We start from the raw sequence: 12500 nt of genomic DNA, 5'->3' as shown, positions 1-12500 counted from the left end.
CAAACACTTGTAATATTTTATTGTTAGATGGCTCAGGAAAACAAAAGGAAATTTAAAATTAAGCAGGTGACTAAAATTGATTGAAACTTGGAAAAAATTAGTATTTTGCTTTGTCAGTTTTTGTAGAAGAAGGTACAGTATGTTCAGAGCATCTTTTGTTTTTGGCATCTGTTATTCATTTTGTTAAAGGCCCATTATGCCTTAAAAGGCTGTCACTTTTAATTCGCAAAAACTGTTAATTTTTGTTATCTTGTTACAGTTCCCAAAAATTATACTAATTTACTTTGCATCTTTAACACTGTTGGCAATTGGTATAATTATAGTGAATAAGTATTTTATATAGAAATCAAAATACTACTTTGTTTACATTTTGCCATCTTTACAACAAATTATGCATGTTCTGTGCTACTTTTTCCAGTTCTTTAACATCTAACGTGCTCCTTATCCATTATTCAAACATAATAAAACATGTGTTTTACATTTTTTAAGAATTAAAAAGATATCGTGCCTCATAATGTGCCTTTAAGGTTTTTTTCCCATCTTGTACAAAAATATTCACTAAAATCTTGGGATAAATAATTTATATGGTCATTATCAATTGCTCATATTTCACATGTACCGGTAATTGCTTTTTTTTAAATTGAATAAATTTATATGTATGTTAATGTTTGTTTTCTTAATTTCAGGTTATAGTGTGACAGCTCAGAGACAGTTGTTTGGTGGAGGTGGTGGTGGTGGCGGGAGAAGAGGGGGAGGTGGAGGAGGTGGGCAGAAGGTGTCGTTTAGAGATTCGTTTGGTCAATCTCAAAATCAGAATCCGTACCGCTGGCTATCCCAGGATGCACAGCAACAACAACAACAGGGTAGAAATGCTGCAGCTAATACGCAGCAGATGTCAGCTGCAGATATTGTGTAAAGTTTTATATTTGTTGTCTTAAAGGCCCATTGAGTCTCAGAAATAATTAAGATTTTTATATGCCAGAAGACCCTCGGGAGGTATTATAGTACAGCATTGTCCGTCTGTCTGTCTGTGTGTAGATGATTGGTTTCAGCATGATAACTTTTGGTAGATATCAGTGATTGTATTTATATTTAGCATATACGTATGTTATATCAAAACACATGTTAAGTTCTATTCTCACAACAATAAACTTATTATTGATAGAGTTATGTCCCTTTTTAAGCAAATTTTCTGTGGAAATTATTGGTGGTGGTGGTGTTGGTAGTTTTCACTCCGAATCACGACAGTTAGCCACTTTGAATTCACCAGAGCACAGTTCAACCACTGCATTGTTCCTAGGCAGGCTGTCAAGCAGTTTACCAGTACAAGTTGCCTTCTTTTTCGCAAAATAACTGAAACTTCTGTGCATGTCAGAGCAGGGTACAGTGCAAATGACCATAGAAAGGATTTCATGATCAATCACAACGAAAGTGACCTGCGCCATTCCGGAATGGAATCCGGGTCGCCTGATTCACAGTCCAACGCTCTACCTATTGAGCTAACCGGACTGCTATTGAAATTATTGGTTTCTGATAAATAACTTTTATGGATTTAAAACATAGTTCTCGTTTGATTTTCTTTGCAATCAACTTTCGCAAATTTGACATAATTGATTTTGTTCAGTTGAAATGATATCAAGAAAGTTGTATTATATTTTATAACTTACATGTTATTTTGGTAAGTATGGGACCAAAGCAGACCAAAATCAACCAACACATCATTGTCTGCACTGTTTGCTATTCAGTCAGTACATATTTTGAATTTTTCCCTAAAAATGATGAATGGTCTAGTCCAGATTGAAAGATGGACAAGTCTATTTAAGATATTTAGGGGTGAAGAGTTTGTTGTATTGCTACTGAATTGTAAAAACAGAAAGATAAATTAAAAAGAAGAAATACTGTGCATTGCCTGTTATGTCTATTTCTAATACTAAGGACTAGAAGCATTGCAGTCTGTAAGATTTATTAAAAGTTGATATTTTTATCAGAGTTTTAGATCATTGTGAATACATGTATTTTAATCAGAAATTGTGTTTTTAAATATTTTAGGAAAGGACTTGCAGTGGAAGTAGCTCAGACATGGGAAGGCGGGAATATGTGGCCGTTTTCTTGTCTAGGTTTTGAGAAAGATTTGCCAAGTTTACCAGGTAGGTAATATTATCAGTTTCATTGGCTTTAAGGTTTGACAGATTGACTTAACATACAAGTAGGTTATAAACTTATTTTGATTTTACCTGCACAACTTAGTTGGATTTTTCAACTTAGATGGATTTTTCAACTTAGATGGATTTTTCATATTAGATGGATTTTTCATATTAGATTGACTTTTTAAACTAAGATGGACTCCTTGAAGGAAGTTGAATAGTTGGAAAAAAACCTAAAAATGTTGTTTTTATGATAAAGTTACATGTTTATGCATCCACAAAGTGGGAGCATATAGCGTTGCACTTGTCCGTCCGTCTGTCCGTACGTCTGTCTGTCCCAAAATCTTGTGAACGCAACTCCTCTTAAACCGGATGGAAGATTTTGCTTAAACTTACAGGGAAGAACAACCTTATTGTGTAGATGGTAGTAAAAGAAGGAATTTTTGCTGCGACCAAATTTAACAGAATTATGGCCCTTTGTTGATTTTTTCACTATATACCATATAGAAATTTTGTGAACGCAACTCCTCTTAAACCGGATGGCAGATTTTGCTTAAACTTACAGGGAAGAACAACCTTAATGTGTAGATGGTAGTAAAGGAAGGAATTTTTGCTGCGATCAAATTTAACAGAATTATGGCCCTTTGTTAATTTTTTCACTATATACCATAAAGAAATTTTGTGAACGCAACTCCTCTTAGACCGGATGGCAGATTTTGCTTAAACTTACAGGGAAGAACAACCTTAATGTGTAGATGGTAGTAAAGGAAGGAATTTTTTGCTGCGATCAAATTTAATAGAATTATGGCCCTTTGTTAATTTTTTCACTATATCCCATAAAGAAATTTTGTTAACGCAACTCCTCTTAAACCGGATGGCACATTTTGCTTAAACTTCCAGGGATAAACAACCTTAATGTGTAGATGGTAGTAAAGGAAGGAATTTTTGCTGTGACCAAATTTTACAGAATTATGGCCCTTTGTTGATTTTTAGTTTTCAACTTGTGGCACATGTAGTCTAAAAAATATTTGACCTAGAGTCATAAGATTGACAGAACTGTGGCGTGTGGGGGCATCTGTGTCCTATGGACACATTTCTAGTTGTTTTTACATTTAACAAACTGGGCTTGGTCCACTTAATTTAGAAATTTTCAGTTTTAAAATAAGGTAAACTCGGGCGAAAATTAGTCACTACAACAACTAAGTTGAAAAAAATAAATTTTGGACAAACTAACATTTCAGTGTTAAAAGAACGGGTAAAACTGCTTTAAAATAATTGCTTAATTTTTTTTGTCACAGATGTATTCAATTGAGTGAATTTTTTATTTCTACTGAATTTGTATATATTGAATGTAAAATAAGATATATATTTTCATACTGATTTATTTGATTTTGAACCCATAAGAGAGGTGTTTTGCAGAATAATTGAAAGTTATCCAGAATGTAAATACAATATATCTTTTAATTTGTAGATTTTTCTGTAACATAACATTCAGTTAAGTTGGATTGCATAATTTCTAAAAGTGGCTAATTCACTATTAAGACCAGTTCACTATTAAGACCATTTAGAGTCAGTCCTGTAAGTGGTATTAACAGAGAGAATTCACTGTGCAATGTTATTTTTTTTAATTTGTACATCACCAAAAATGGATTTAATTGGATGTAAATTGAATTAATACATGTATGTAGGCCATAAGACTGATAAAGTTGACATACTTGAAGCTGAAGTCATATCGTACTTTAGTAATAAAGTTGATAATTTATGGATGTTTTTATTTGCTTTCACTTCATTCTGTTTGATTTATCTACTTTATATTGCTCAAATGAATATTAAATGAGCCTCGCCATGACAAAACCAACATAGTGCGTTTGTGACCAGGATGGATCCTGACCAGCCTGCGCATCCACGCAGTCTGATCTGGATCGATGCTGTTCGCTTACAAACCATATTACAAGTAGAGAAACAAATAGCAAACAGCATGGATTCTGATCAGACTGTGCGGATGTGCAGGCTGGTCTGGATCCATGCTGGTCGCAAACCCATTATGTTGGTTTTGTCATGGTGCGCCTCAAATACTGTAATGAGTATTCAAAAGTTGTGCATAAATGTGTTTGAATTATTGTTAACATCGCAACTAGAATAGTTATGTAACAAGTTAGTTCTTGTGGGTCAGCATTTGACCTTGATTGAAATTATTCAATCAAGTTAATAAAGTTACGTAAGATATTTTTATTAAAAGTGAATTTCAGAGGTCAAACTTTAAAAGATTAATGATTGCATTAATTAAACTCAACAAATATTAATTGTAACTCTCAGTTCAATGGTTAGAATAAAATAAAATCTAATTTTGTAATGTAAGAGGATGGCAGATTTTTATGGAAGAATGTCTATGGTCTGGGATCAACTGATTAATTAGTGATAAAGTAGTACTAAATTTGTGCAGATATTTATATCCGTATATAAATGATGGGGTGGTGATAAATGGAGTTCATGTCACAAGCATGTCAAATCGACCTAAACTTGAATCAACATAAAATAAAACCTGTCAAATTTGTTCCAGTAAAAAGACAAATTATCCATTAGCCTGCAACATTTAAATAAACAATAAAGTAAAATCAGAACCCCAAAACATTCAAAATTTTCCATTAAGAATGCCATATAGGCCTAGGATTGAATACATATTTTGTTTGTAAAATTGTGTTTTGGGGTAAAAAGAAGGTGCATTTGACTTATTAGTACTAATTACTCATAAAGGTTCAACATAATAAACAGGTCAATTAGAATTAACCAACATAATGTTCACAAGAGATTTCAGATCTGGACTATTATTTCACGTAGATGTTATAGGTAGTTATATAAACAATAATATTTTCAGCCATTAACAGCACATGTTTCATGCTAGATACATTGTATAATCAAAATTGCCCAAATATTAGATATTTTTCTACACTTAGCAAAACCATTTTTACTTGTGATTGACAGATATCTTATTTTGAACCCATTATGACCTAAACTAATGTACAATGTGACATGAGACTGCTTTTGATTTGAGGGACAATATGCATACATGGACTTATCAAGGTTAACTGAAATTCAAATATTATCATGTACTCGAAAAAATATCTCTCTACAGTTGATAGATTTGCTACTTTGAACCTAATAAGTCCCAAACTTATATGTCAAGTATGTAAAAATGAAGATGTTGAAACTGAATACCATTTTTTATCTACTAACATACTCTTATATAAGAAGAAAGTTTTTGAATATAACATTATGACATACAGTTTATAAATCTTATTATAATTGCAAAATAATATAATGTTGCTGTTCTTTTATGTTGTTTTTATTTCAGAATATTTGAATTTAAATTAAGGATTTTATGTAAATTCATTATTAACTATTTAAAATGGACCTGTATAGAATATTTTTTTTGCTTAATTTGTTGCTAATTTATGCAAAATGATAATGTATAATATGAATCATAATCATATGAACTATATTGTATGAACTCTATTAACATCACTTTAGTGCAGTAATGGATTTACTCCTATTAAAATATATAAGAAGTTAGCACTTTATAGAACTAATTTAACAAATCAGTTTCTCTACTTGTAATAGAGTTGGTAAGCGAAAAGCATGGATCCTGATCAGACTGCGTGGATGCGCAGGTTGGTCTGGATCCATGCTGGTGGCAAACGCTCTATGTTGGTTTTGTCGTGACACAGTTCATTAACTTTCTTTAGCTGCATGCCTCAAGATTAGTAAAAATATTTCAAGAAAATCAAAGTTGAGAAACAATTTACTTGGATTTAAAGAAAAGTAAAAAAAAGATTCAAGAAAATAATACACATGACTTTGTTATGTGCGATTAATGAATGATTTTGCAGTTCTTATCACTTTAATTCCACTGAGTGACTAACAAAGATAGTAAAGGAAATTTTGTTGCATTATTTTGATCCTTTTTTTTGCAAATGCACTATGTTGCTTTTGTCATGACGCGGCTCAAATGTAGACAAAAATTATTGTTGAATTACAGTTTTTGGGTCAACAGTGGTGCACTGAATGTATACATGTATAATAATAGATGCTGATTGGGTATTAAAATTAAGTTGAATTGTTTTGAGTTTAATTAAGCTAAATAACCCAATTAATTATACTATGTCATAGATTATACAAATTAAAATGTTGCTTAATTATTTAATTAATCACCCTGTATTATAATTATTATATAAATTGTTTTTAACTTGTTTATTGAATTCATTACTCTATATTATAGGTACATGTACATGTATTACAAATTAACATTTAGCTGTGTCATTCGATTAAGAAGTCTTTACTTCATTGATAAATGCCTCTCCTTAGAGCTGTCATTGATTCAGTGCAAAGCATATCAACGATATATCGATATCAAGTGACTAAAATCAACGATACACCGATATATCGATAATATCCTATACTCACTTGTCTGTCATTCACTTCCATACCTGTTTCAATGATTTCAGTCAAAAACATGTTCTGTACAGTGTCTTGTCCACTGCATGATTTTTTCTAGAAAATATTTTTTGTCACCATTGCTATGAAATAATTCAACTATATAACAAAAGCATAACATTAGATATAAATAACTGCTTCTGTATATATTTTGGGTGAATTTTATAATTTCTAGACATTTAATTTATTAGTCAAAAGTATCGATTTTTTAGAATGTGTATCGATTATTGATCGGCAAAAAAATATCAATGATACATCGATATTGTCGATATCTATGACAGCTCTAACACTGTTATTCCACTATTTATGTTCCAGTAGATAATAACACAAAAACATTTTTATGCCCCCACAGAGTGGGAGCATATAGCGTTACACTTGTCCGTCTGTCTGTGCGTCCATAACGCCGTACGTCTGTCTTGCCGTACGTCCCGAAATCTTGTGAACGCAACTCCTTTTAAACCAGATGGCAGATTTTGCTTAAACTTTCAGGGATGAACAACCTTAATATGTAGATGGTAGTAAAGGAAGGAATTTTCGCTGCGACCAAATTTCACAGAATTATGGCTTTTTGTTGATTTTTTCACTATATACTATGTAGAAATTTTGTGAACGCAACTCCTCTTAAACCAGATGGCAGATTTTGCTTAAACTTCCAGGGATGAACAACCTTAATGTGTAGATGGTAGTAAAGGAAGGAATTTTTGCTGCAGCCAAATTTAACAGAATTATGGCCCTTTGTTGATTTTTTCACTATATACCATTTAGAAATTTTGTGAACGCAACTCCTCTTAAACCGGATGGGAGATTTTGCTTAAACTTTCAGGGATGAACAACCTTAATGTGGAAATGGTAGTAAAGGAAGGAATTTTTGCTGCAACCAGATTTAACAGAATTATGGCCCTTTGTTGATTTTTTCACTATATACCATTTAGAAATTTTGTGAACGCAACTCCTCTTAAACCGGATGGGAGATTTTGCTTAAACTTTCAGGGATGAACAACCTTAATGTGGAAATGGTAGTAAAGGAAGGAATTTTTGCTGCAACCAGATTTAACAGAATTATGGCCCTTTGTTGATTTTTTCACTATATACCATTTAGACATTTTGTGAACGCAACTCTTAAACCAGATGGTAGATTTTGCTTAAACTTCCAGGGATGAACAACCTTAATGTGTAGTGGTAGTAAAGGAAGGAATTTTTGCTGCAACCAAATTTAACAGAATTATGGCCCTTTGTTGATTTTTATGCCCCCACAATGTGGGAGCATATAGCGTTGCACTTGTCCGTCCGTCCGTCTGTCAGTCCGTCCGTCTGTACGTCCCGAAATCTTGTGAAAGCATCTCCTCTTAAACGAGATAGCAGATTTTGCTTAAACTTACAGGGAGGAACAACCTTAATGTGTAGATGGTAGTAAAGGAAGGAATTTTCGCTGCGACCAAATTTAACAGAATTATGGCCCTTTGTTGATTTTTTCACTAGATACTATGTAGAAATTTTGTGAACGCAACTCCTCTTAAACCGGATGGCAGATTTTGCTTAAACTTACAGGGATGAACAACCTTAATGTGTAGATGGTAGTATGGGAAGGAATTTTTGCTGTGACCAAATTTAACAGAATTATGGCCCTTTGTTAATTTTTATGCCCCCACAGAGTGGGAGCATATAGCGTTGCACTTGTCCGTCCGAGTGTCTGTCCGTCACGCCGTACGTCCGGCCGTCTGTCCGTACGTCCCGAAATCTTGTGAACGCAACTCCTCTCAAACCGTATGGCAGATTTTGCTTAAACTTCCAGGGATGAACAACCTTAATGTGTAGATGGTAGTAAAGGAAGGAATTTTTGCTGCGACCAAATTTAACAGAATTATGGCCCTTTGTTGATTTTTTCACTATATACTATGTAGAAATCTTGTGAACGCAACTCCTCTTAAACCGAATGGCAGATTTTGCTTAAACTTCCAGGGATGAACAACCTTAATGTGTAGATGGGAGTAAAGGGAGGAATTTTTGCTGCGACCAAATTTAACAGAATTATGGCCCTTTGTTGATTTTTTCACTATATACTATGTACAAATTTTGTGAACGCAACTCCTCTTAAACTGGATGGCAGATTTTGCTTAAACTACCAGGGATGAACAACCTTAATGTGTAGATGGTAGTAAAGGAAGGAATTTTTGCTGCAACCAAATTTAACAGAATTATGGCCCTTTGTTGATTTTGATTTTTCAATTTGTGGCACATGTAGTCCAAAAAATATTTGACCTAGAGTCATAAGATTGACAGAACAGTGGCGTGTGGGGGCATCCGTGTCCTATGGACACATTTCTAGTTTTTTTTAGTTTTGACAATATTTGTTTGTAAATTAATTATGCACCCCTTTTTGAAAAATTGTAATGCCCCAGGAGCACTTATTTGAAAATATACGGTACTATATTTTTATTATTATTTTTCTATTATAATTATTATAATTGTATTTTTATTATAATTATATTATTATTTACACCAGGTTTTATGGATATCTCACCAGAAGAAATGCGACTTGAAGCTTATGAAGCCTTGAAATCAGGAAATATTCAACCATATGTAAGTTTACATATAAAATTGGAGAATATTGCATACTTTTAAGTCTTAGTTATAGTAATACTTTGATAAAAATATCCCCTTATCAAGTTTGATAATAAACAATTTTTCTACCGAGCTACTGTCCCTGTTTTTCCTACTCATTAATAAGTTACCCTATATTATGTTACATGTTTAACCCTTGGTGTGCTGGCGTCTGTTTCTACCAATGCAGCTGGTGCAGACCAATATCACCAAGCATATCCATGCCATCTGCGGATGTTTCTAAATTCAAAATTTCACCATTTCGTGTTAAATGTTGAATTCTGCTTAAGCCGGTGCTAGGGGGCGTGGACGGTAACTTGCACTTTCCAGTACCGTCTATGAACAGGCTCAATCAAACCGAGCCTGTAAAATTTTCAATTTTGTTGTGTTGGGCTTCCTTTAGGGATTCTGCTTTACTCTATTTCATTATTCAGTCAGTACATAATTGAAATTTCCCCTTTAAAACAATGAATAGTCTTGCCCTAATTAAAATATGGTCAAGTTGATAGAAGATACTAAGGGTGGTAAGGTGTAACAGTCCTGGCTACCTCTCCTGGCTACCTCTCCAACACTAAGGTAGCTAGATGGCTGTTATTAAAAATCAGGTTGTCAGAACAGCACACTTTGACAATGTTTAGTCAGTTTTGTTTCATTATAAATAAATTTTTTTGGTGAGGAAATAACTTTTGATACTCATTTTTTTACACAAATATCCCTTATTTATCCTGCCTTTATGTTACAGTACACTTAAAATTCTGATTAAATAATTTAAATTAGTTCCTAGAACCAGCCAATACTAAGCGATGAGTGTTGCTTAAGGAAGCAACAGCTTGCCCCCAGCAGGGTTTGAGCCAAAGAACTGTCTTTTAATGTATCCATGTAATTTCACTCATTTATTTGAAACAGGTACAGAAACTAGAGGGAGCATTTAATCAACTGAATACACAGAGACAAGAGTTAAAAAATCCAAATTTATCGTTAAAACAGAAATTGGTAAGATTTTCTTTACTTTAATTATAATGCTTTCTTTGCTTGGAATACTTATAAGTATAATGCTTTCTTTGCTTGGAATACTTTCGTCTTTGTTATGACCATAGGCTGACAAATGTTTACTGAAATACACATCTTACTGTCCTGGTTAACATTTTGTAACTATTTTACCCTTATTTGTCAGGATTGTAATTTTTTTAATATCATCAGGTCTGTGGCATGGTGGTTATGGTTCAAACCACTTTCCCCTCACCTCTGTAGAATTGAATTCCAACAGGGACTTAGGATTATTTCATGGTAGGAAGCTATCCAGCTAGGTACTTTACGCCGTCGGTTTATTCAGGTGCCTGTTTGTGCCTGAAATGATGCAGGGAAGGGTACCAGAGGTTGGTAAGTCGCCATATAACCTGTGCTGGTATGACATTAAACCTAACCAACTAAAAAAGTTAAAGACATACAATGTGCCCAATTACTGTGACTTGGACATCATTTTTGGCCCAAAAATAGGAAAACTATATTTTTCCCAAATGTTGGTACAGAAAATTTTTAAGGGATATTTGATATAGAAATGAATAACTCACATGAGTTTAAAGTTATGAATCGGATTCAATTTTTCTAATGTAGCTGTTGTACTTTTGGGTCAGATGGCCCCCAGTATGTAGAAGGTTGGCCTCGTTCTATAAAGGTGACATTGATGTATGATGAAGGCTGGCCTTGTTCTTTGATGGTGGCATTAACTTATAATTATCACCGTAAGTGTACGAGGGTTACAAACTTACTGTTCTTAAAATGACTTGCTTGCGTCAAACAAGCAATGATGAATTAAAGTCACATGACCAGCTTATCTCTTTATAACTTTTACAACTTGTTTTTGATTGATTGCAGATTTCATTTATAGATGACTGTCGGAGGAAGAAAAATTCAGGGTACGTCACTCTTCTTTTATTGATCAATTCAACGTGGGTTTATTTCAAATAACAATCAAGTTATCGCCGTGTTTTGTTGAACCCTGATAGAATGTTGAAGTGCATAAAAATACAAAAATTGTCATGATTTAAAAGGGATTATTCATCATGATACATCATTATTTGAACTCTTTGTTGATTATTGTAAATCTTCCTAACGGAGGTGGATAGAAAATGAGTAATTGAATATATTAATATTTTAATTACATTGTTTCATGTCTGATATATCAGAAAATTTAATGTCAGGTCTTTGAATCCCATACCAATAGGAGTATTTTCCTCAAACTTGGCTCAAATGTTCACCTTAATAAGGCCATGTGCCAAGGCCTGGCCTAGGCTGTGCTAACTTGAGGTTAAAGATAATCCTTGATGGTCAAGGGTCAAATAGGAGACAATTTAAATGAATCTTTTACACTGAAGGATTTTCTTCAAACTTTGCTCAATTTTTACCTCAGCAAGGCAATGTGTGTTCTAGAACCTATGCCACAGCTGTGCTGGCTTAAGAAGGTCAAAGTTCAAATATTTTACAATGTGTCTGCTATATCCTATGCCCATGTAGCATTTTTCTTCAAACCACTCTCAAATGTTCACCTCAACAAGGCAATGAGCAAAACATCATGAGGACAATGCTCATGGTAAAGGTCACCCTTTAAAGTCTAATTCAAACATTTTGTGCTTGACTATTTATTCTTTACTTTTCAAATGACTTATTTTTACAAACATAATTTTTTTTTATTTAATAAATACTGATAAAATTGCAATACATAATGTCATAGAAATGCATTGGGTATTCCTTCCTCCTGTTAAACACAACATTTTCTTGAAACTGACCAAGCATTGTTTTATAAGAACATGCTTTCAGGCTTGTTCAACTGAGCAAGGGATGTCTGTGCTTTAAACCACTTCCCTCTCATCATTGTGGGTTTGAATTCTGACAGGGACTTTCAATTCTTTCATGTGAGGAACCTGTTCAGCTAGCTTACAGCATGTCGGTGGTTCTACTCAAGTTCCCGTCTGTGCCTGAAATAATGCATATAAGGATACCTGAGGTCTCCCTCTGCCAGAACATTGACATATGACTTATACTTTGTGACATGAAATCAAACCAAACAAATTTAACTGAGCACAATGTACATTACTGGTACTCTTGAACAAAATACTTTTACATTTGTATATACATGTAATTTGAAACAATGTTATGTTAATTAAAGTTACATCTTCTGGTTTGTAATAATTTCTTGTTGTCTATACATGATACATATTAATTATAATGTATGCTTTCAGGTCGGGTGGAACAGTATCGTTATTT

The 12500-nt window shown here is 33.4% G+C and overlaps 1 protein-coding gene across 1 annotated transcript in view; it reads left to right on the top strand.

Annotated features, from left to right (window-relative positions):
• Positions 1-11152, top strand: part of LOC132723250 (nucleoporin NUP42-like) — a gene marked incomplete at its 3' end in the record, with an annotated part of 12176 nt that extends 1024 nt beyond the window's left edge. The window contains exons 2-6 of the mRNA XM_060707929.1: positions 687-912; positions 2050-2147; positions 9139-9215; positions 10143-10229; positions 11112-11152. Of these exons, the coding sequence (XP_060563912.1) occupies positions 687-912; positions 2050-2147; positions 9139-9215; positions 10143-10229; positions 11112-11152 (529 nt within the window). The remainder of the gene's footprint in view (positions 1-686; positions 913-2049; positions 2148-9138; positions 9216-10142; positions 10230-11111) is intronic.
• Positions 11153-12500: the final 1348 nt, after the last annotated feature.

The sequence above is a fragment of the Ruditapes philippinarum genome, unplaced genomic scaffold (genome assembly GCF_026571515.1).
Source record: "Ruditapes philippinarum isolate M1 unplaced genomic scaffold, ASM2657151v2 ctg12518_1_1_1_1, whole genome shotgun sequence".
Classification (NCBI taxonomy): Eukaryota; Metazoa; Mollusca; class Bivalvia; order Venerida; family Veneridae; genus Ruditapes; species Ruditapes philippinarum.
The sequence above is the reverse complement of the archived record's forward strand: the minus strand, read 5'-3'. Positions and strand labels throughout refer to the sequence as shown.